Below are 25,504 nucleotides of genomic sequence, written 5' to 3'. Positions count from 1 at the left end.
GTTCGACACAAAAAAGTCAATTTATACCCATTAGGATGGAGAAACACTTCCTTCTACACTGTTCCACTTCACAATTGTGATTTTTGGTATCATAGATTGTTGCCGCCTCAGCCGAACAGTGAAAGCTGCAAGGCCATGGACGTTCATGCTCAGTCTTGGGAATAGAACATCTAACAAAATCATTTCAGGGGTAAACAGCGTTGCAGCCAAATCCAATACTTGTGGCGTCATCCAAGGGATTCACCCGCGAACATGAGGATAACAGCGGACATTTAGGCTAAACACATGGTGTAATTGATCTTGTTTCGATTCCAATTTCAATGTCAGGGCATACGAACACTCGGATGAGACCACAGGAGCAGTATGGAGGCATGTTATCTTTTTTTCTGTCGTTTTTTAACGTTTGAGGAATCGGTCACTATTTAATTAAATTTTAGCTGAAAAACAGTTTCCCCCTGGAAGTCCAAAATTCTAACTTTTCACCCACCCCTCCATCGGCATAGTGGAGAGTAGATAATCAGCGGATTATCATATTCGGATGAACTGTCCCTTTAACCCTGCTCTCATACCTCATATGATGCTCTTTTTTAAAACAGTACAATATCATCACATTTATTTTATAATTGCTGAATGAGTGTGTATGGTAAACTTGAGCACAGTTAATCTCATTGTAACCTGTACAATGACAATAAAGCCATCAATCCATCTACTGCATCCATCCATCCATCCACCCATATGCAAAACTGATACTGTGTGTGTTTGTCAGTTCAGTATTTAAAACTTAAAGAGTTCTGCAACTGTCTGACATTGAGTTCCACACATGGCAACATATTGTGGAAACACTGAGGCTGATTACCAGGCCTGTTTTCCCTGGCGAGGAAAAAAAACCCTGCTATATAACTGACATCAGCGGCTAAAATACAGTCGACATACATCAAATTTGTAAAAGTATGTATTCTATACCATATCTCCATGCAGCGGAGGGTGCTGAGCCCCATGCTTCCCAGGCTTACGACACGCTGGGTACAATCAATTACCCGTCCAAACAGCACATCAACAGCTCGCAGAGTGACAGGCCCTTTCATGTAACATTTCAAGAGATTGCAGTCGTCACTTTACCGAATGTGTAGAGTCATGTGGCTCCGGAGGTTTTTAAGGGGAACTTCTGAGTGATAGTAATGAGCTCTTGGAGACAGCAGCACTGCGGTTGTAGTCAGCACGGCGCCCAATTATCTGCCGGCACCTGTCGAAGTCGATCGTGGCGTTACGAAGTGGCAGTTTCAGATGGCACGCATGCAGTCCCACCCCTCTACTTTCTACTGTACGTCCTCCTATAATGAGAAAGAGGGATGGGTGGGTTTTCTCCCAGTTGGAGTTGGGGCCAACTAAAGAATTACTGAATTCAGCCTAACCAGGTTTACTTCAATTGAATTAAAAGAGCCGCCACCCACCTCCATGTCAGGGTTGAATAATTATGCGTAACATCTAAATAGAGACGCAAAATAAAAAGCGGCCGATTCGAGTCTTTCATATAGTTTCTTGTAGCCTGTGAGAAACCTTGTTTCTGTGGTTGGAGTTTTCCTGGAGAAAGTCTTGGCCATGTTTACGCGTGATTGGGTTTCTAACCCCCTCGATAGATCTTAGCAACTAGACTTCAGACAAAGAACCAAGCAGAGTGTAGGAATTGGGCGCTGTACGGTGCTGAAAGATGTCTTTTTTCATATCCTTGAGGTCACTAATCGTTAGTTGCATATTCTTTGGCCTAATTTAATTAAAAACAATATATTTCATTTTATGTGTGCCATATGTGCGTTTATAGGGAAAAATGATTACTTCCTTCTAGAGTAACTCCAAAAAATTACTATTTTCTTAGTCCCAAGTCTTTGTCCAGCCACCCCATAGAACAGGGAGAGAAAATATCCTGGAGCCGGCCATGATACTAGTCTGCTGAGGTGCAATATGGTGCTTTGACGTAAATGTAATCATCGGGTTTGCCTGGGTCCGCAGGGTCCCGATGCAAACGTCTGTGTGCAGCCCAAAATATTTAATTGAACCAACTGTATATATCGTCTGTGCATGCTCCAGGTACAATACATCCAATGCAATGGATGTGGGATCATGTGTGCATGTGTGGAAAGTCAGACCTCATGTTAGTATGAATGGAACTGTAAGCATGTAGGTGTGATTGGAACGGAGTCTGTAACTCTCAGTGGACACGAAATGTGCAATGTCTGGTCAACTCTGTAACATGGGTGCCAGAATGAAAACCAAGACATCCCATGTGACTGTGGTGCAGGCATTAAAAACAAAGTGTGTTGTCTGAAACAATCTATGATTATTGTCAAATTAGCATTTTGTAGTTTACCAGACAAATTATGGGGTGTAGGTCTGGTTAGATAGACAAAGAACAGTAGAGACTGGAGTTTGCATCCGGTCTCAGAGCAGGAAGCTGAACTTTCCCTAAACCTCTACTTGTGAACCTGTTGGACAAAGTGTGAATGTGGAATTAATCATTTTATAACATGGAAGAAGTGTAGAAATGTATCCTCTGACACTGAATGGCTAAATGTCAGATTTGTAACTTGTAACTTTGCAATTTGTACATTTAGTTTCATGGATATATCAGTGCGACACACACACACACACACACACACACAGACACACACACACACACACACACACATACACACACTCACACACACACTAACACACACACACACACACACACACACACACACACACACACACACACACACACACACACACACACATGATCTGTTGATAGATGATGTAATAACTCGATGAAATACAATAAATTGCATCTTCACTTGGATTGAAAATGTAATAAAGTCTGGTTGGGCAATCAATTCTCAGATAACTTGACATGATAGTATTACATCATGTGATATTATATCTTCATGTGGGGCATAATATAATGTAAAATGATGAGCCAATAATATTAATAACAATAATTAGGGACAATATTGTTATGACTCCAGTTATTACACCTCTGCTTTTCTTTCAACCTGACCCATTCCATGCAGCATTATGCACCTTCAGTGGAATCATAATAAAAATGTGCGACAACACTGACTTAATTAGCGCCATTAATCAATAATCAATTTATAGCACGGCACAGTAGAAATCTCGTCTTTAAATGGCTGAAATAAATCATGTCAATCTTTATAATGTGAAAGTGTCACGATGCCTATCACTCGTAGGGTTTGGATTAGGTTTAATGACTCGTAATTAATCTTGAAATAAAAATTTGGCCGTCAGGGTGAGAAATCCACGACGACGGGTGATTGATGGGTAGAAGGGGAACAGTAACACAGTCCTCTACTATACTTGTACAGCTCCACTCTTGGAGTGATTACTCAGGAAGTTTGAAGTTAATAACTTGGATAATTGAAAATTGCAAGTCAGCACTGAACTAAGAAAATGGACATCTGCCTTTGTGCAGTCTTCAAGGACTCATCACCAAAGGATGGTGGCAACAGGAGGGGAGGGAAGGTGTCCCATCTTACAGCATGGTGAGAAAAATGGGCAAAGCAAGATGATCGCTGTCCCAGGAATTCAGTCACCGCCATTAGATAGGAAAACATGGACAAGATCTGAGTTCAACAAATCAGGGATCCCTTGGCTCCATAACCGCTAGAGAAAGTCCGTAAATTAGAGTGTGAATATCTGACCTGAGTCCTTTGGGACCCGTTGGGAACCAATGAGCCAGGCCGGGTTCGGACAAAGATTTAGGAATGACATTGGTGTTGGTGTCAGGTCCGGTCATGTTGCCAGGGCTTTCTATACCTTTTTTTTTACGTTGTGCGTGCCTGTAATCAGGCCTCAAGTCGAGTTTGGACTAAAGGTTGCAGCCTGAGCTGTAAATGTAAAGTGAGCTATGTTGGAAAATAAATGTACAAGGTTTTCTACATTTGATTCCTTGCAACTCAGGCCATGACCTCATCGGTGACCCCATGTAGTTTTAAACAATGTCTGACGTTTCTTTAAAGAAGTCATTTGATTTGGGTTATTAAGTAGAAGAGGTTTACATGCCGTAAACTCATCATTTTCCTCACACTGTCCATTACTGCAGCTCCTCTTTCAAGCCTCTGTCAGAAACACATGGTTTTAGCTCCTGTCTCTTTAAAGCCCCCCCACCTGATGAAGTCTGTTCTGATTGGCCAGTGAGACCACTCTGTTTTGATTGGTCAACAGCTTCCAGCACATGTAGGAAATGTTGTGTGGGATATGGTTCTGAAGTATCAGCCGGACTACTGATGAGACGTTCAGGAGCAGTGTTTTCTTTATAATTTCTATAAATCACTGTGAATGAGCTTAATCACTTTAATGGCATCCGGAAAAATGACTTTAAATCAAAAAGGAGTTGTATTTCTTTTTGGGAAACTTGTCACATAGAAAACTAAACTATGACAGAGTGAGAAAATGTTTCTTTAATCGGTTTATAGATTTGCAGACTCCTGCTTCCCTGTCATTTCCAACAGGATATGCATTCTAATAGCATATATATTCCCCAATGTGGGCTCGGAATTGGAGCCTGAATTCCCTGCAACAGCGATGGATTCCTTAAATGGGAAATTTGATATTTTTGCATTCATCGTCATATATTACATTTTCCCCGACAAAAGGAGGATGGGGGCCACCGTGTTCTTAATCACTTAAATCCACATGCAATCTGGCTCAGCCATCTTAGCCAGGTCCGCGGATCCATTAGTCTCTTCTCATTTCAGGCGGAGAGCTGCCAAGCCATTAGTTCTGCTATGCTCTGCTAGATTTCCATATCCTTTCATTTGAACATTTTTCTGCAAGAAAATGGGAAAAAGTTGCGGATTAATTCGAACTAATCCTTTATTTTCTATTGCCTTTAATTACTTGTTCTGGCCTCTGACACTGAATGGTCATCAGCAGTAAGTTGACTTAGCATGGGGTATATCTTATTGTTCAAGGAAAACTGTCTTGTGTCTGTGTTTAAGGGGATATCTCAAGAATTAAGCCTGGCATGAAAAGACCCCTCAAACCCCTCAAACACACACACACGCTTTGATTCCTCTACGCTTGTGTTTCAGCATTGAGCCACATCAACACCACTGGATTCCTCTCTTGTTCACTTTGACAGATTGACACTCCTGCAGAAAACCTATTTTCGCATTCCTTGGACTCTAACTCTCCTCATTCATTATAAACAGATCAAATTCACAGTATGATTAAACTGAGCGGTCGTCCGATCTCAGCCGGGTTGAAGTTTCACCTTCACATCTGCTTTCACACCTTAAGCTGGATCCTCCTTTGCCTGTTCTCCATCTGCCGTCAGGAGATTGAACATAGCTGTGAAAATATGGTCTCCGAGATGCCCCAGCCCCCCACCTCCTCTCTTACCGACCCCCCCAGCAGTCACACAGCATACAAGTCAATGTGACCGCTGAGGCAGAGCAGCCTTTTCATATCGCTAACGTTCAAAGCGGGACCAAACGACCCAATGAAAGCAATCTAATACCACAAATTAGCCTGTCACTTAGCCTGGATTATAAGCCTCATGAGGGCCTCGGCTAAAATAACTTTAGCCTCGTTGTTCCGTAATGTAAAACAGCGGGGAGAGGAGAGTAACAACAACAACAGGAAAAAAACAGGTGTGAATTTTTGGTTACGCTTATTTGCTCCCCTTAATCACTTTGTACGGTTAAAATTATCTTTTTTTTTTTTCCTCCCCTGAATCGGCGTCTTGCCCTCCCAGTAGAGAGGATGGCCAGGGCTCTGACCTTCGGAGAGCAGAGTGGCCCTGATTGGAACCAGCGAGGCGCCACCACGCCAGACAGGTCAACAGGAGAGAGTGTGTGGATCAGAAGTGACACACACACCTTTGTCTTTCTACAGTTACAACAGCATTTTACTGGCTGGCAAAGTGTCACTGCGAATCAAGACAAAGTAGGACCGACTTATCAGCACCAGCCCGAAAAAGCATCAACTGCGTCCACTCCCATGATTACATATAAAAATGGATGATGCATCTCCATTTCATCCTGCTGTACAAAATTAATCCAAAATATCCAGTATAACCTGTATATAATATCCATAATATAATATACAGGTGCAGCCATCTTGCACTGTTGTTCATATTTGGAGCATTTTTTAAAAGTCCCAACGAAACCCCCACCAAACCAGGCGTGAGTCAATTTCAGCTATCATTCAAAACCTTTAACCTATTGTTATAGTATCGAATAAGAATTAAGATCAAACTTATCAGAAATATTAACACACATCATTTGTGTTTAGCATACATCAGAAGTACCATAGTAGCCAAGATGGGTCAAAACCTTTCAGATGTTTAGGGTTGACTCCCATCCATCTCTGGTTAAGATTGTTGAAAATCCTTTTACTGAACTTAAAGTTTAAAACTGTCATTCGGATTGTGTGTAGTGTGTTTGTGTGTGTGTGTGTGTGTGTGTGTGTGTGTGTGTGTGGGGGGGGGGGGGGGGTAGGACACACACAAGGTGAAGCAGAAGGAGAGAAATGCAAGAAGGAAATTTCGTTTCTCTTTCATCTTTATTCAAGAGCATGGTCTTTCATTTTGAGAAAAATCATTTCAACTTTGAGAAGAAACAGAGCAAATTGGCACACAAGCAGGGACTATTTAATAGAGAGGGCTGGGTTTTGAGGGAAAGCAAGAATCTCAACGTGAAATGAAGAATTAATGCTCACAAATTCAAAGACCTCGCTCTCGAACAGAGATAAGAAAGAATCTCCATAAAAAACAGACCATAGAGAACAAACCAGACACCCTCACACTGAGCTGAATGTGGATGCATAAATCAAGATAGAAAATATGTATAATTCTTAATTTAGATTTCCTTTGGTTTATTAGGGGGGCAGGTTCACACCAAATACTAAAGAATATGCAGCTCCTCTTTTCAGCCTCTGTCTGAAACACCTCTTTAAGGCAACCCCCTCACAAAAAAGCCCAGTCCGCTCTAATCTACCAGCATGCAGATCTATTAAAACCAAATGGAGCATCATACAGTATGTGTCCTTTAAACAAATAACACAACACCTCTGGCTGCAATTAACAGTTTCCTAACTGAACTGAACCAAGAACTCAGCAGGTCTGCTCTGCTGCTTTGGCTTTATAAACTGGAGTCAGCCAGTAACACCATGGATTTCTCCCTGTACGATTGTGGAGTGGTGGAACAAAATGGCGACTGGAGAACGACGCCCTTGGTCTTTACAGTAGATGTTTTAGATTTTCAGCCACATTGACATCCTAGCTACTGAAAATATCTGGAAAGTGTACTTTTGTCTATGTTGGCTTATATGAAGAGATAATAAAACACACACTGTTCTCTATCCCACGTAGCAACAGCATTGAGAGAGATGTAACATGGAACATCATGCACAAATCTGTTAATACTGTCCAGATTTCCATGACGTAAAACCTGGGAAGGAGTCGTCCAACGTGGTCCTCACTGAAGGTAATTAGCTAACAGATCCGACCGAGCTCGGGAGCTAATTAAAGAGCATCATAATCGCCTGTCAACCTCTCTCCTGTCGTTGGTGTGGCATTGAGAGGTTTCATTAGACGCCTAAAAAAAGATTTCCCCGGTGCTCAGACACCTCACTCCTCACCTTTTCTTCTCATCAAAGCACGCTCCGCAAATTGGCGGCGGCTAATCCGAGGTGGGAATTTTGGGGTTTCCGATCGCACACAGACAGAGGGAGGCGCACGGAAGGCTGAGCGTGCTGAGCCTGTCATCACAGACGGCATTTATAGTCGCTGGTGAGATGGTGTCGGAGAGGCTAGAATAAATAATGCAGCCGCAGTTATTGCTCTTAAACTTGACTGAGCCGTCATGATCTCTCCTTCTCATATGCCCCTGTCCTCGGCCGCTCTTTTACAGTCGGGTCGTAAACGTCCACGCAGATTCTCCTCCTTTATCACCAGCTCACCTTGCCAGCTCAACAAAGAGTGAGGCAGCTGCACACCTGACAGTTTCACATCGGGTGGGAAAACATCACAATGTATAAATTGACACTCTCTTTGCAGTGTTTATGCTTCTGCATTTTCTGTCAGCTCAATGTTGAGTTCAAGCACCGCTGCATATCTTCCCTGTGCACAAAAAAACAACTACGATTTAATGCCAATTATTACAGCAGACTACAAATCCTTCATTAATATAATGTACTCTATTCTTATTTCAGAGAACAAAACAAAATTGCCAAACCTCCTCCAGGTGATTTTACTGGACAGAGACGAAAGATAAGAGGGAGCAGAGACAGAGAAAATATTACGCTCACACACACACACAGTTTGTTTAATAATGATGATAAACAGCGGGCTACCTGCGAGTGAGATGTATTTATATTCTCCTATGTGATTTCTTGAGCAGCTTTTTGTTTCCCTTCCTTAAAGAGACGTCGCCCCCCGTTGTGAATTTGAAATGAGTAACCGTGGCGATACAGTAGCACTGATCACTCCCTCCTCACAGCACTCGGGATTTAGCCGTAATTTGAGTGTGTTTACATTGTTTACGCATTAAGAGACGACATAAGCAGCAGCGCGGTGTAAAGCTCCCTCTGAACGAATCTCATCAGGTTCCCTTTTGGTTTTGCATAAGTACATTTAGGGGGCGGTTATTGAAGAAAAACTATGTGCGATTGTGAGTGGGGAGTTGTGTAACTGTATCTCATTCAGTGTGCATAATCAGATTTGTACATTTGTCAAATAATTGGTGATTCTTATTCAGCTTGCGTACTGTATGGAGATTTGTATGGTTTGTATCTGTGAACAAAATATGGTATAGTACATACATGAATATTAAAGCAAGTCATCAGTAAAGCTGGTATTACACTGTGTGATTTAAAATTTGACATGATTTCTAAGTCACGTGATACTTTTCAGAGATGGACAGAGTTTAAAAAAGAAGACTTACCTTGGTCACCTTTACGGAAGTCAAAGCACAGGAATACACATCTACAGTATACGTCTAGTTTTCAGAGAAAGGTGACAACACAAAGTATATATCAAATACATACTGGTAATAAGACTAATGGGATCTTTTTCACAGGAAGTATAAAACCTTTCACCTGTGTCTCCTCTGAATTAGAATATCCTTCTAACATGTGAAAGAAATAACTTTATTCTATAATTACAATTCCTGTCAGAGAGAAGGGACGGTGTGAAAAGCCTTAAACTCAGGTCGCCATTACCTACAATCCCCTTGTTATCCCTTGGACAGTTTCCACTTGCTACCACAAGAGGATAATCACTTCTCTCTTCATTTTTAAGGTGTTAGAAACATGGCAGAAAGACAATAAGCGCTCCAGCCAATTTAATTTCATCATATCAAAACAAACCAAGGCATTAAAACTGAAATAGCATGAAATTGTAACACACTAAACTAAACTAAAATCAGAGTGGGAGCGTCTCGCTGCCTCCCACACACCTGACTGGCTCTCAGGGAGAAATATACATTTTCATACATCATCTACTTATTGTCCTCCATGTTGTTCTGCAGTCACTGAACTGACACACTCATCCACACGGACGCAGGGACTCAGTGTCTCGCGCAAGGACATCTGGCTGTCACAGGGATCAAACCCACATCCTTCCAGTTACAGGACGGCCTCTGTCGCCACGAGGACACACTGACATCACATTGTGACATTAATTTATTTTCTTTTAAAAAGAGCTGACAAAAGTGCCGCTCGGTGAATCAACCTGCCTTGGACCTTGATGCAGTTCTGACAGTTTGACTTCCTTTCCTGCTCGTCCTCCATGTTTGTGTTTGTGAAATCTGAAACTTGGGAAACATGTATTTTGCGATTAGTGTCCTCAGAGCACTCTTTGTCCTGATTTCACCTTTTGGTCATTTTTGTTTTGTGTAGTATTTCCTTTATTCTCAACTACTACATCATCATTAAACATAACAATTCACCACTGACTCCAGGACTAATGAATCTGCAGTTTATTTTCCTAGTCACTCCAAGTTTAATACTGAAAAGTCAGTGAAAATCATCAAGCTCATCAAGACATTAAAACTTTTCACGTGCTCCGGCCAGCAGCCGGTTCATTTAGCGTAACGAAACACGGGAAACAGCCAGTCTGTCAAACGGCATTAAAATCCACTAGCACCTCTGAAGCTTTCCAATTAAGACATAAACTTTGTGGTGAGACAGAGGGCTATGAAGCAGCCAGTTTCCACAAACTGTGGAAAACAGGAAAACTGTTTTTGTTTAAATTAATTAAATATTGGCCGTTTCCCACAAGTCATCGTCATGTGATAGCTGATTGGATCTGAGAAGAGCAACATATGAAATATAAAAACAACAGGAATACTGCCACAGTGAGTGTTACTAGATTGTCCTAATGCATATTTATAAGTAGCATTTTACTGCTGTATTTTGACAAGATGATGCTGATTTAAATGTTTGTAACTTAATCAAATTAAAAGATAAACCAAGCTAATTCCTTAAGTGAATTATAATAGTACTTGTACATTGACAAGTATAATACTTCCCTTTGAAATCGTGTGAGGGCACAAGGGTATAACTTGTATTAACGTGCACTCAAGTCAAGCACCAGGTGTAAGATCTTCATCATTGCTGATACTTAAATTGATTGATATCGGTTGAATATATCACTGAGACAGACTGTTGATGAATGTGCCACAAATGTGCTACCTTTGACTAAAATATTTAGACTGTGTTCATTGATAATTCATAAAGCCTCAGCTAAGAGAGCAATTACAGGGAAGCAAACAATAAGCCGTTGTGTTATCAGATCTCAACTACAAAAAGAAAAAAGAGCAGAGACTCGCAGGTACACTGTGATCTGAAGGGAGCGCTTCTAAACGCTGATGGTGCCATCTGAAGGTGGGGTTGGCCTGAAATAGCACAGTGGAGCATGAGACGCTGATGCATAGACACTTTAATCAAAGGAAAACTAAGGTTGAGGCCATTTGGCTGTTGCGGTTTTGATGAGCGTGGCCTCTCAGATAGCATCTCCACGTGTCGTTACGGAAGGTCGTTTTGGTGGTTAACTCCCTGAAAGGGCACTTAGCCCCAGTGTCGGGTAACAGCGCTGATATTCGCTCTCCGCCTGGGCTTCTTCTCTGTAGATATTTGAAATCAAGGCCGTCCGCGCTCAGGCTGCATTCAGGCCCCAGCTGGAGGTGTCCCAATCAGTTTCTCTCTCACATGAGAGACGTGAGAGATTTCATCTACATTCAGTGGGAGAAGTGATTCTTGTGTGTGTGAGAGTGTGTGTGTGTGTCACTTCCTGCAGTTTTCATCAGAACCAGATGATTTGCGTGTGCTGAAATCCAAAGTAAATTCACAAATTCCTAATAATAATAATTTCCTAAATAGAAACAGTGTAGATTACAACTTGATTGGTGCTTGGAGCACACGACAAAGACATATATTTATCTTCACGTGTGGACATTTTCGCAGAGCTGTCGGGCCTTGAGTTTATAGATTACATGCCAGAACTGATATGAACAGCCATGCAGATATAATCAGACATGAGGAGCAAATCAGAAGTGAGCTGGAAGGCCCGAGGAGGGAACCGAGCCTCTTACAGTCTCGCATGACAGAATATGGAGTGAGACTCACATGGCGCAGTCTCGCTACAGGCGTAACGATTTGATTAGCAAGTCGTCAGTACGATGTGCTAAAGCAAGGATCCTATAATAGTCCCATACGCAAGTTCATACATCAAATTCAACACGGCTGTGACAGCTGTCTTGTCTCGTCTATGAAGTGAAAAGAGCAGGATTTGTAGCAGATGTTTTGCGGAGCGTGTGACAAAGAGTGGGCAAACTCCCTTGTTTGGCATGACAGGGTTGAGAGCTTCCCTCCTCAGCTGTCAGAAGGGAACATCTGTGTTTTGGCGAACGAGCCGTGTTTGTTCTGCGACGGAGCAATCGGCTCCCTGCAGCCGTCCGAGGTGACAGTCGCTCTGTCACGGTCCAAGTAAAGAGGGAGATAGAGATGCAGGGGTAGGGGAAGAGGGGCGGTAATCCCTATATCGAATCCAGCTGCAGAGACAGAGAGGGAAGGTCCGGCTTTCTGAGGTTTGATAACACTCCCAACGCCCGCCCTGCAATCTCTGTGATACCATGGATTACACACTTGCCTTGTGCATTTCAGGGGGGGAACTTCTTACAATTGAGGGAAACTGACAATTGAATCTTATACTTTTTAAATGACTACTGGCATGAAAGTAAAGCACGTTACAGTTCATCATTAAAGCTGCTTACAGGCAAGATATTTATGGAAAAATAAGACAGTCTTATGAGCCCCTAAGTGTCCGAAACAGGGACGAACTTTCCATTCCCACTAAATTAGACACGTAGAGTCGCCTGTCACTTAAAATGTTTTTTTTTTCTATCACTATTTGAGCCTCACTGTGCAGAATAATAAATGTAGTTTGCACTATTGGGCAGTTTAACACGTAAGAAACAAATCCATACACATCCTGAGTCCAGTTGTCAAAGATCTGACATGAAAATGATTTACATTCATCTCAATGAAGGAGGAAGGATAAATGCAGTATGAATTTCAAAAGGTGAGGATCATGAACATGTCCCTTATAATTCAAAAGAACAAAACTTAAAAGGGATATTCTGGAGTAAATCACATTGAGTCATATTCTAGACCAGCTTTATTATACCAATGTAAATATAATATATTTGTGTGTATTTTATATTTAAGTTATACATTTAAAAACACCTACATTTCTTCAATGTCAATGAATCAATGTGGAAAATAACTGATTTGTAACAACTAACTAAGCCTTTACTATTTATTCAACGTCTTGTAGAAAAATACATTATTTTTTGAAATGATTTGCAGTGTTGTAGTTGTTTCAAAAGCTCGTCCTCGGCCTTCACAGAAGACAGAGAATTACACAGTTCTTCGCTCCTCTGCAACAATATTTACTATTAATAGGCCGAGGTTGATAGAGTCTGTTGCGGGCTAATGAAAAGTATGTAAACCCATCACAGGAGGAAATAAATGACACAAATGGGACAACAACGAAAAAAGAGGTCAGACCATGGATCCACAAATAGTCTTTGATTTAACTTAAGTTTTCAGCATTGTCCCTCTTCAGAATCAGATAAAAAAATCTTACGGAAAAAAAATTATAAAATATATTCAACTTTCCTTAAGATTCCATCAGCTTTTCTTTTCAAGTTTATATGATAAAACAGAGAACGTTTGACATTCAATGGCCCTCGTTTGAAAATGCATTTGCACTGAAGTATTGAAATATGTTTTTTTTCCTGTTGTGCTTGTCAACAAACAAAAGCGGTCGTCAATGGAAATGTTCGTCACGTCTACAAAGTGTAAAATATAGAATTGTAATGGCGGAACTACTAATCAGTATGAAAAACAAAAAAAGAATAAGCCTGAAACACATTTAACTTTATATTTCTTTGCTTTTAAGTTGAAATTCATGTTACCATAGTGAATGAAGCTATAAGGAGGTCGACAGTGTAAACTTTGAGTATAAAGGGATATGGCACATCAGTTTCTGTTTAACTATATGCTTAAACAGCACAGTCTTTTCATTAGAAGGGCTTCATAGTGTATTTTACATTTTAAGTGTAGAACTGGGACAAGCAGACAGTCTCTATTGACATACTGGGTAACATGCTAATGAGCTGTTAAGAGGACAGAAACCCTAATATGGCCGCCAGGAGCAGAAGAAGGGAACATAACCCGCCACTTTGTTGTTGTTCAGTCTCAGTGTCTGTGTCAGTACAGGAGAATAAAAAATGATTGGTCAAAGTGACAAGCTCGGGCGTCGTTCACTGAGTCTCCAGACAGACGTATAGCAAATGTTATTATTTCTCCATCAACAGCAATAAAGTGATAGTAGACACGGCCGCGCAGCGCTGCTCTTCAACCTGTCACAACTTTATCATTCATGGTATTTTCTTTCCAGCAGTTAAAAATAAATGAAACTGCAGAAAACTGTTTATCTTGCATCGAAGAGAAAAAAAGTAAAATTGGATGAATGCATCATAGCAAATCATAGAAGGAAATCAGATTCGCCTAGTTCATAATTCACGTTACGTTATTGTACGGGTATGAAGCTGACAGCATGTTCCCAGCCTGCTAATGTCACTGCTCCTTCTGATTTGATAGAGGTAGGAATTTGCTGTGGAAGCTACAATAAAATGGTTTTATTTTGTGCACGCTGAAAATCTTTTAGAGGCAACAGCTCCTCAGTTAAGCCCTTTTCAGACCTGCGGGTGAAAGCCGGAGAATTGGCTACGGAGTTTACCCAGAGTTTGCCTTTCACACATGCACAACACAGAGGGAGGTTCTCTGCACAGACGCATTCACAACAGCAACAAATCCTCATCGTTCATATTATAACGCATCCGCATTATTCAGGCGAGAGGTGGAGCAGCCGGGTGCAGCAGACTGAGGCAGGAAGTGACAGATTAACTCCGCTGCAGAGATCACGTGGTTTTCAACACACAGACACCGGTATCAGCTCGTATCACCACAACCTCTCTTCATATCTTCGTTGTTGTCTTTTACGTGTATGACATCGCTTTTTCACCGAGAGATATTTGTTTTCTTTCTCTTTTTTTTTTTTTTTTTTGCATCTGTCAACACCTGCTGTGTTTATACTAGGAGGACATTTACGTTCACACATCCACCTCCGCCAGAGAAGATACGGAGGAAATGCGTAGGTGGTGCCTGACTGAAAGCAGCTTTACTGTGTCCTCTCACCAAGGTCAATCCTCAAGTGGAGTCTTTTTACAACAGGGCTCGCTGGTCCGCCAACGTTCAATTTGTTTCACGGAGAGGCAGAGGGAGTGGGAGGGCAGGGCCGAACGACTGAGGCGATCAGAGTTTGGGTCGGAGACGGGGATTTCTCGCTTCATTCAGTTTTAAACAAATTCACTTTGTACTCTTGAAAGGAAATCGGATGATCTACACCGCAGGCTTATACACCTCACAACAGAGCCAACTCATAACAAAGGGATAAAAGTCTAATCTCTGGATAAATTTGAGCAGACAAATCCAGGAGAACTACTGAGGTGGCACCTGTGGAAAGAATATGTATTATTCCTTAATAAAAGGCGTTAATTTGCATATGAAAGTATGACACATGACAAACTGAAGACAGGAAGAAATTCTGTCTCTGCAGGCAGGAGGAGAAACACAGCACTGCAGAAAATCAAAGGATGATTGCACATGTCAATTAAGCTTCAGTTTATTAGTATTCCATCCTCCTAACTTCATTGTGCAGTTCATGCTTCACACTCATGTGTTTTCCACTGCAGAGCCTGTGACAAAAGGCATCCATATGAAGTACTGTCAGATTGAAGTGCACAATTAAAACTTTGAACCATTATCGGCAGTTTGTAAGCCACTGACTTCGTTTACTCTCGAAAACCATCGGGGACTTTGATCCACTACAAAATATGCGACACTTATTCAGCACTAATTATCATAATTATTAGGAAGACGTTTATTTTAATTAGGGTTATCATTATTATCATTAGGGTCATCATCATACTTAAAGGAATAATTCAACATTTTCAAATATATGCTCACTTGCTTTATTTTTCAAAGCAAGATGAGAGGAGAGGAGATTCACAAATGACACAGCAGCACAAGGAAGAAGCAGTGCAAGGGGAACAATTTATTAAAATAATTTTAAGAATATAAAAAAAAGGGAATATAAATAATACTTTATATACAAGGCTATTCTTTTCTATAATGTGCAATAAAGATATGAGGATCTAGGCTGTATTATTGCCTATAGTCCCAATGTGCATCAGTTCTTTCTTGAAATGTACATGTTGTGTTTGACCGTGGGAGCTGTGGCGCTGTGCAGTCTAATGGCTCATTGCACTGAGGAGTCCCCCCCCACACGCTTTGAGGCACGTGGCTCTATGAGTCTGTGGCTGGAGGTTGATGCATCTGGCTTGATTAAATTTATGTATTTACTTATTTATTGATTAAATTCATTAAAGTATTTTTTATTTTTTTTTTTAACAACACTGACATACAATCACCCAATAAAGTAATTACGGCAATTTTTGTAAACAGATAATTACCTAATTACACACCCAGCAGATATGCAGCATCATTAGCATTCATTGGCTGTGGTGTTTCTCCAACAACTCATTCCCCTTGGAGCTTTGCATTGGGCAGCGGAGGGAAGTATCTGGCTCTTTAGCTGCTAGAGGCTGGTGCATCAGCCAGTTGATGTCTTTGTCTGCCGGGCAGGTAGTGAACAGAAGGTCTATCAGGCCTTTAACAATGGAAACAGCCTCCTGCTTCCCAATCGTTGCAGTTTTAAATTAGGATTGAGAAGGTTATATTTTTTAATGCAGTTGCTGTAGAATCAGACTTGAATCCTACAGTTCCTGTGCAAATGTAAACGTAAACGTTTCTTCTACAGCAGGAAAGAGCTGCCACACTCTGTTAAAGCAGCAGATGGAAAAACCTGTGTGACCTGGATTCAGGCTGGATCGCCTTGTTGTGTTATCTCAGCAATAACGGAGGTAAAGAGGTAAAAAGGTGGATTTAGACGATTCGAGTCAGGCAGCAGTATTTCCGTCAAAGTTGCTTAAGACCTCCGAGTCAAGGTCAGGATCTAAAATGGCCTCAAACTGTAACAAATCTTCAGCGACTCGCTCTGCACAGCGGCCCCCACCGAACCAATGACACCACAGCACATTCAGGGACAATGAGATGTCATTTATAGAATTGCACTCTTATAGAGCGCACAACAAATGATGCTGTGGAGCTTTGCCCTGCGCTGTCACCGATGACCCTTTTCTCACACACACACCTCATCGCCCTGAATTGCACAGCTACGTGGACTGGCCACCATTTCAGTCCAGGGTCCCATTCGTGAGGTAACCAGCGGCAATAAATCTGTCACCATGAAGGTGAGCGTTAGCACCGGCCGCTCTAATAAGAGCACCTGGCTGTGCACTTTGAGGTCCATTTCAGCAAATACATAAACCTCACCATTACGTTACCATCACACTCACGATTTGAGTGAATTTCCTTCCATGTGTCCACAGCTGCATTCAACTTTCTGCTAAATGTCATGAGGCTAACAGTCTTGGCCTCTGTGAAGGGTGACATCATTCTGGGGACGGGAATATCCACAGGAAAACTAGGAAAAAAGCAATTTCCATTTAGGTGTTTGGTGTGTTTTCTTTTCCTCTGGTGGGTGAGTGGTTATGGTTAAATGACCTGGCGTTCAGATATTTTCAATAAACCCAGCAAGCATAGAAAATTTGGAATCATTAATATTATTACTAACAAAAAAATATAAAATATGTAGACTGTGGTGGCCTGTAATTTTGTAATTCGTCCTGGCACAGTTTCCTTAATATTTGTCACACTTCTCATAACATGAGACATGTTAGACCCCATTTGCAGTGCTAATTGCTGTGTGCTCACTCGTGCTGTCGCTCTACCCCGAGCTAGAGTTGTGGTCCATACAATTTTGGCGTCCACGCAAACAGTCACACTGTATCTTTCCAACTGTAGTCTGTGTATGCATCACAAATATTGTAATTATAGTCATACAGGGTTTTGTCTTTGCAATTTAAAAATATATCTGAGGACACTTTTCCAAACGTCCTCATCTTATTCCTCTGTCTTTATGCCTTTTGCATTCCCTTCAATACGTTGCCCACCTGCTAGGTTGCTAAATTGTTAGCCTCTGTAGTTTGATCACCAAGGAGTTCTAGGATTGGTCCAATGGTAAAACTAGCTATGGACAAAATGACCTAAAACACAGTACGATGCTGAGTGATGTTATTTATTATAATGTACTACTATACTTTATGATATTGATTCATTGTAAATACAAATATGTCTGGGTGTATAATTAATGTTATAAGGCTGTATGTGATGAAGATGGAGCTAATTTTAACTTTTTGTTGTTATGCAAACATTTTTGGCTGTAATGTTCAAATTTAGTAGTAGTAGTTTTAGTAGTATGTAACTCCTGCAATCAAATACAAGTAGTACAGTAGAAAGGATATTTATCTATGACATGTATTGAAGTGTAAAGCATCAATAGTTCAAGTACCATCAAATTGTACTGAAGTGCTGTGTTAGTGTAAAAGTGAAGAGAGGTATTGTCAGTGATTGATCTCAGAACATCACATCAGTCCAATCCCAGTTTTCTGTCTAAATGTAAAAGTTGTTTCATGGCAAACTGAAGGAGGCAGGATCCAGAGAGTATCTCATCGAATGTCGAGCTTTTCTTTAAGATGACCAACAATGAATTCCATCAATAAATGCTAAGTCAAGGCTCAAGAAACACAGGCATTTAAAAACCTTCACAAGTGATGTCATGCTGGAGAGACAAAAGCCAGAGTCTGCTCCCCGCCTGCATGTCATGATGACAAAACACCTAATTTATAATTTCAGAGGGCATGCTGAACCTCTGATACACTGATTCGAATTCCTGTGAGACACTGGCAGGTATAAAAAAAAAAAGATCCCCACAAAAAGGTCATGTTCGCTTCGCCAAAATAAACTTAATTACACAAATAATCTGAGAACCCCAACGAGGTTTAGCCAATCTATATGTCAATGAGGCAGGCAGATAAGATGCGGGAGGCGGTAAATAAGGCGTAAACGCAGCTTGTAACATTGTACGCTCGCGCCATACGATACCGCGCTTCTTCCAGTAATTACCGTGCCGCTGCTGCATCCCCGATTGAAATGCGATCTTTGTCTGTCAATGATAACACACTGTGCCAGATGGTTTATGCAGTGTGGCCTCAGCTCCACCACACTTCATTAGGAGGAGGGAGTGCAGAGGAGAAGTTGCTGCGGATGGAGGGATTAGCCACCTTGGCCTGCTCGCTCCCTTCCGCTCCTCTGTAGAGCCTAGAGAGGCTTAGGGAAGCCTGTCGGGGCAGGGGAGGGTCTTCACCTCCTGTTCATGCTCCCGCTGCAAGAAGCTCCCGTTGGAGGAGCGAGCGGGAAGTAAGAGAGGATTCGTAGACAGAGAGCTGGGGCATATTCACACCACAGCTGTAGTTTGTTTTGAAAAGCAAGGCGGAGGATAACAGCCTGTATCTCTGTGTGATGAGAGCAAATATGCATTCCGACATGCTAAGCTATTGTGAAGTTTAACCGTGAGCTCGTGGAACAGCAACCTCTTCCTGCTCTGTGCCATGGAGCCTTCAACTCTGAGGCCCATGCTGAAAAGTACGTGCAGACTGACAGAGAGGCTTGGCTGCAAATGTAAATAAACCAGTGTCTAATGTGGCTGTACCAAGGTTAAAACTACGGCCGGCTTCATGGTAACCCTCCTCTTTGTTTTCGCAGGATGAGTGAGCGATACACGCACATCGGAAGTAAAGTGGCTCTACTCGTAATGGTGCTCGTGGTCAGTGTCTGGGAGATGACCGTACCAACAGAAGGAGCTGCAGGTGAGAACCTCAGAAATACAAAAAAGCGTCTTGTTTGTCATTCTGGCTTCATAACTCTGGTTTCTCAGCTGCTGCAATAAGAATTGCTGCTGGATATCAGGTGCAACCGTCTCTACAAACTAGCTCCTTAATGGAACAAATGAATCCTCCAGTGAGACGACATCACACAGGGTTAAAGCTGTCACCTCCCGTTTCTGTCTCCGTGCAATCTGAGCGAGGCGACGGCTGCGGAGTCACAACCTGGATATGTTCACGGCGCCACTTCACAAGGCTCCACAGCTGTTTTCCTACCTTGTTACATCCGGAGCATTATTAACAAACAGCCTCACAGAATATGTCGGTTCCATTATCTTTTTAATAATCACTTGCAGTGTGTGTGGCTCAGTTCATGTTCCGTCTCATTGGTTGTGACTGTCACAGCAGTTTTGACTGAATCAACACTATATAAAGTGTGCAACTCTTGAGATCTGCGGGTAAACAAGATACAATTCATAAATAATCATGCAGTATTCTATATTTAAACCAAGAAATTTCATGGAAATTAATTGGTCTTAACAAGTTATGTCTAGGTAGCCAAAGCCTGACTAGGTGAGATGCTTCTTTATTCACACCCTCACACACACTGAGGGTGTGAGTGTGTTTTTCTTTCTATTGGGAAAACACATTTCTTTAAACATTGTTTTTTAAAGGGTACTCCAGATATTTAATATCACGCTTACAATTTATAAAGCTGAGGGACTCATAAGCGATGGATAAAAACTTGAATTATCATCCTGCAGTTGTATGCATCAGTTTCAGTCTGTCTGGGTGTTCCTGACATCCTGCATGCACAATAATATGACATCACTGTGACCTTTGACCACTGAATTAAATCAATTGATCTTCGAGTCCATGAGACAACTGGTCAAAATGCAGACTTGAGATATCCTGTTTCAGGCCAAATACATGTTTGGACTTTTGACCACCGAAGTCTAATCACTAAGTTGTGAGTCTATGTTAACCTCTGTGGCACATGGAGAGGATTCTCTCAAGGCATTCTTTAGATAATGCGTTCACAAGGCAAAGGTCACAGTGACCCTGACCTCCGATTTCGAATCAATTCATCCTTGTTTACAAGTGAATTCCCTCAAAGCTCCAAAATTCTGCAGCCTACATTTCCCGTAATGCAACTTGGTTTTGCTTTGCTCTCTCTGCCTGGTAAAGTCCTTCGTGTGTTATAGTCCACACACCTGCTTTATAACCACGGTTTATTATACCATTAAAAATATAGTCTCCAGAAATAACCCTGATGTCACCGGGGGTTATTTTCTTAGAGGTGTTAAACTGACTTTATACTGTACAGCTCTTCACTGTCTGAGTCATGCTCCTTATCACTCGTAAACTGACACTGATGTGTAAAATGGGAGTTCCCCTGTAAGAGGTGTATTGCAGTAGATAGATAGATAGACAGTAGGAAGGGAAAGATTTGATGGGCAGTGACTTTACGTCGTGAACTGCTGCTCAGGAAACACGGCAAACAAGGAGGGACCATTAAAAGTTCAGCTGTATTTCATGTTTCCGGCGACATCTGCTCATTCAGCTCCACCCCCGTTCAGACTTGTTGGATTTGCTCATCGTGTTAAGCCTCAACATCGTCACATTGATGCAGCACTGACCTCCTGCAACACTGTGGGGAGGAATTCGGGACAAACAGACGGAGGAGTGCTGCCACAGTGGCTGACACTTCTCATGCGAGGTGCTTGGGAAGGAGATCTCTCACTGTGCTGCCTCACAAATAAAATGTCACAGTGGTAAATGGGGGAATAATTGGACTGAAACAGCTATTTTGGAGGTATGAGTCAAACCCGTCTACCCCGGCCTCATTAAAATTGTTGTCCAATCGTCACGAGTAAACCCAGGGAGATCAATTATGGCAACTCAGCAACATTACAAGAAGAGGCCAACCCACGTTTCATCACCGGGAGTCCCATTGACAATACACCGCCTCAGGTAATTGGTGGTGTGCAGGCAGCACTGCTCTCAGACAGGATGTCCATCTGTGAACATGATCAAGACCGCGCACCTCTCTTCTCTTTTGTCGACCAATTAGACTGGAGCGCGGCGCTTTGATGTGCGCGGCTTTGATTGGCAGCGATCCCCGCTCAAGGCCCTCATCACTTCAGCAGGAAGTGAATCAGAATAATCTTGCTTGCATTGGATTTCTGTGCGAGAGCCACCGAAACCCCCCAATCTTCCCCAGGGTGATTTTTCTGTAGCTGTAAACCTGTTATCATTCAAGGGATGAAATGAACCCTGAACACATCCAAAACAGAGAAACTGTTTTTCTTCCACACAGGAAGACAACAAAGAGGAAAACAAAGACCAGCAAGGAACTTCTTTTTTTTATAGCATGGAGACAAGTTGATTTAGTGACAGACATATGAGCTCTGACCACTTAAAATAAGCGGTTTGTGTCAGCAAGACGACTTCACACCGTCATCTTCTCTGACAGCTAGGTATAGTCAGTTTACTTTTTGCTCTGATTTAAGAAGACAGAAGGTTTGCCTTTGCTCGCTCTTGTCAGACAGCCACACTGCCACTGAAGAGTCTGTCCTGCGGTGGATGTTTGCAATACAAAATTAATGAGTGCCGGTGGTCATCCTGTTCACCTTTGTGCTCGCCCTTTATTGACCGGCAAGAGAGAGAGAGACAGATTCATTCCCGGGCCGACTGGGCTCACAAGCTGTGAGGACATCTGATTCAGTTAAATTCGCTTCTACTGTTGAGTTATATCCAGACTTTTTAAAGTGATGATAATAATAATAATAATTTGCTTTAATATCACATTTATTCGATACAAAAAAAAAATCTATATTTATGGGTAAATCATGTTTTAAACCTACTGCTGTGTCAATCGTTTGGGACGAAAGATGCAATCATTTTCAATTCTATGCTGAAACTAACCTAAACCCCCACAACGACTACCATTGAGAGATGTCCCCCATCCCCTCACGCCCCTCTCCAACACACACACATCCCCTGTGCCAGCGGTTCAGGACCACCTCGCTCCTCGGACGGATTAGCCCCTCTGCCTGTGCCAGCAGTTTAAAAAGCCGCAAGCAACCGTGGTCTTGGCCACCGGAAAACTCTGGAGGCGAGAAGTGCTCGACTTCCTACGACATTTCTGTTTCAAAAGACTGTGAGCTGCCACAGGAGTCCTTGACAACATATAACTGGTATGTCATATTTTTGTGTGTGGGTGTGTGTGTGTGTTTTAATTTCCAGGGAGAGACACAACAGCCAAGATGTAGCCAAGAGTGAATATGCTCCTGTCTGGTGTTTCTTGGTCTGAGGCTCTCATCATATAATCCTTCCAGCCCCAGTTTGTGTGTAGTGTTTTGAGTACTATGTTGGAAATTACTCTAATTAAACTTAGGTGTTTTGGACTTTGTGCATAATTTAGGCCCCTAGAATGAAGGGGATGTGTACAGGATTTGTTGGTAATTTGGGTAAATAAAGAAAGAAATTTGAGCTTTATTACCGTATCAAATATTAATTTAACAACTATCAGAGCGTAACAGTGACCACCCACTCTAGAATGCATCTGGTTTCTGGAGGAAATTCCCAATTCCATTGAGTCAAAACGTTATTTGACAGTCTTGTAGATTATGCCAGGTCTGCTTCGGATGGTTGAAATATTATGGCTGCTAATCAAAATATCTCTTCAGAAAATGAAGGGGTTTTTACTTGTGGAGTCACATTGTTCAGCTCTATAAGACTTTTAGTTTACTTACTTACTGTTTTGTTTTTGCTCTCGGGTAAGCCTTGAACCACAGTATGGTTCAGTTATGTGAAAATCGGCTTATTATATCATGTGAAAAGTACAACAGACATTGGATACATCTCTGTGGCACTTTCATAATGTGCCACATCTCAGGACACAGTACCTTTATATTTGATTGTTGGCAGAGTGGGTGCAGAGAGTTAAAATGTTGACCTTCAGATTGTATTAGCGCGATCTCCGCAGACACATTTCAGCTTTGAATTACAGTTTCCACAATGGGAAAACACTTGGCTAGAATCAGCACACATGTTGCTATGCGGGAACTCAAACCTAAGTGTAAGAAAATACGTTTGATTGGTCCCACTGTGTATTTTTAGACATGTGGCACTGAGGTGGTGCAGGTGGAGTTTCAGTTTGCAGTGTGTCTTTAAAGGTGCTTCTCCTCCCTGTTGTAAATGTTACGATGACGTGTGTGACCTTGATGTCTGACTTACAGTACATCCTGTGTTATAGTATGCATCAAAGATTGTTGCTTACGCTGCACCTCAGACCTTCTGCACTAAAAATGACATATGTGTTGCATAAAAACACATCTTGCCCAGGAAGGAAAACTCTGCGTTCACCCTTGAGAGAGCAGTAACCAAGAGTCGGAGCCCCTACAGGTCCCAGTGTGAAGAAGAAACAATAAATCCTCATGCTCCGTTGCATTGGGTCTGGCTCCTTGAAACTGATTGTGTTTGGAGTAAAGCAGTTCCTCATGTTTCCCTCTTCAAAGCGCCACCTACTAAACAACAGAAAGGGGACAAGCTGTTCGTCAATGTTAACACAACAGTTCTGCTTGTCATTATGGAGGTTTGCACAGATCGTTTCTCCGTCTGAGAGTTTTGGCTGCACACTACGCTGTTCATGAAGCAAAGCGATGATTACATTATCATTCACAACAGCCTCATGAATGATACAAATTATGCATTATTTGCAGTTTCCTCTGTCTCCAGAGACTAAACCATTGAGCCTCTCAAGCAGAGCAATTTCAGCGCCGCACAGACAGAAAGAGCCAATCTCTTCTCACTGAAAGCAAGTCTGGTTCAAAAGATTCGCTAAAATGAACATGTGTCTGGTTAAAACCCAAATACAGTCTGATAGCCGGCTCAGTGTTGGCGGTTTATGTTGGAGTTGGGTCAAAAGAGCAGGTCAGAATTTGATCCCAAGCAGCTTTGAGGGTTTAACACATCTTAAAGGTTATATATGATGGAACCATCAATTCTATTCGAAAGTCAAAAATCCATTTGAATGTGAATATATAGTCTAGAAACACATCAGACCGTCTGAAGTGGTTGGTCTCCTGAGCCAGCAGAGGGCGATTACCATCAGCTTGACCTTTTGTTTGCCCTCTTGACCTAGCAGGAGTCAGTAATGTTGCATTGCTTTGCTATGAAAATGGAGGACGCTGGCGAGCAAAGCTGTCCTGAGCAGATAATCATGACACCAGAATACCTGGAAGCGGAGTGTGGGGTTCTGCTTTGAGTCACTCGCAGCCGCAGGACTGGACTCTGTATAACCCACACCGTGTTCCTCAATGAGGCTGGTGGTGATAATTGTTGCTCCAGAAAGTACTCAGGCATTTACATAAATACTTTATTCTGAATTTTTCACTCAGTTCAACACAACAAACCCAACTGCCTCAATCACAAATTTAAGCAACTGAGGTGTTTTTAACAGACCTTACCAGTAGCAGTAGAAATAATGCGGTACGAGTTTGAGGGGAAACATCCCTGCTATTAATGTGACTACATTTGGATTATGTAACACCAAGTCGTGCTTGGAAAATGACAGAAATGAGCATTAAAGACGAAAGTGAAAGGCTTTTTATCAAACTTCGAGATAAGATTGCCCTGGAGAGCAAGAAGAGGACGAAGAAATGGGAAGAGGAGGAAGATAATTTATGAAAGAGGACAAGAAGTCCAAAATATCTCCTTTCCTTTGACAGAATGTTCATTTCAGACCTTTAATCTGCTATCTTTGAAATGTTGTATGGTGGCACAGCTTTGTGCCCCCATTTCTTTATTTATATTTTCAGGGAAGTTTCTATTATTGGAAACATAATTGATGATTGACTCCCTGGATGTGGGTTTTGAAAGCAGCTCAGTCTGTCTGAAGCTACACAATTTGTTGCTGAATTTCTTCCAAACATATTTATTAGACCTTTCCACTGTGACACCTGTGTTGAGGTGATTCGGGGAATCAACCTGGAAACGTGTAATTACCTTTGAGAAGTTCTGCAAGCACA

The 25,504-nt window shown here is 41.9% G+C and overlaps 1 protein-coding gene across 1 annotated transcript in view; it reads left to right on the top strand.

Annotated features, from left to right (window-relative positions):
* LOC133008668 (chemokine-like protein TAFA-2) overlaps window positions 1-25,504 on the top strand; it is a 51,031-nt gene that overhangs the window by 9,756 nt on the left and 15,771 nt on the right. Inside the window, exon 2 of the mRNA XM_061075928.1 lies at window positions 19,351-19,454. Within this exon, the coding sequence (XP_060931911.1) occupies window positions 19,351-19,454 (104 nt within the window). The remainder of the gene's footprint in view (window positions 1-19,350; window positions 19,455-25,504) is intronic.

Source organism: Limanda limanda, chromosome 1, assembly GCF_963576545.1.
Source record: "Limanda limanda chromosome 1, fLimLim1.1, whole genome shotgun sequence".
NCBI classification, from domain to species: domain Eukaryota; kingdom Metazoa; phylum Chordata; class Actinopteri; order Pleuronectiformes; family Pleuronectidae; genus Limanda; species Limanda limanda.
The sequence above is the reverse complement of the archived record's forward strand: the minus strand, read 5'-3'. Positions and strand labels throughout refer to the sequence as shown.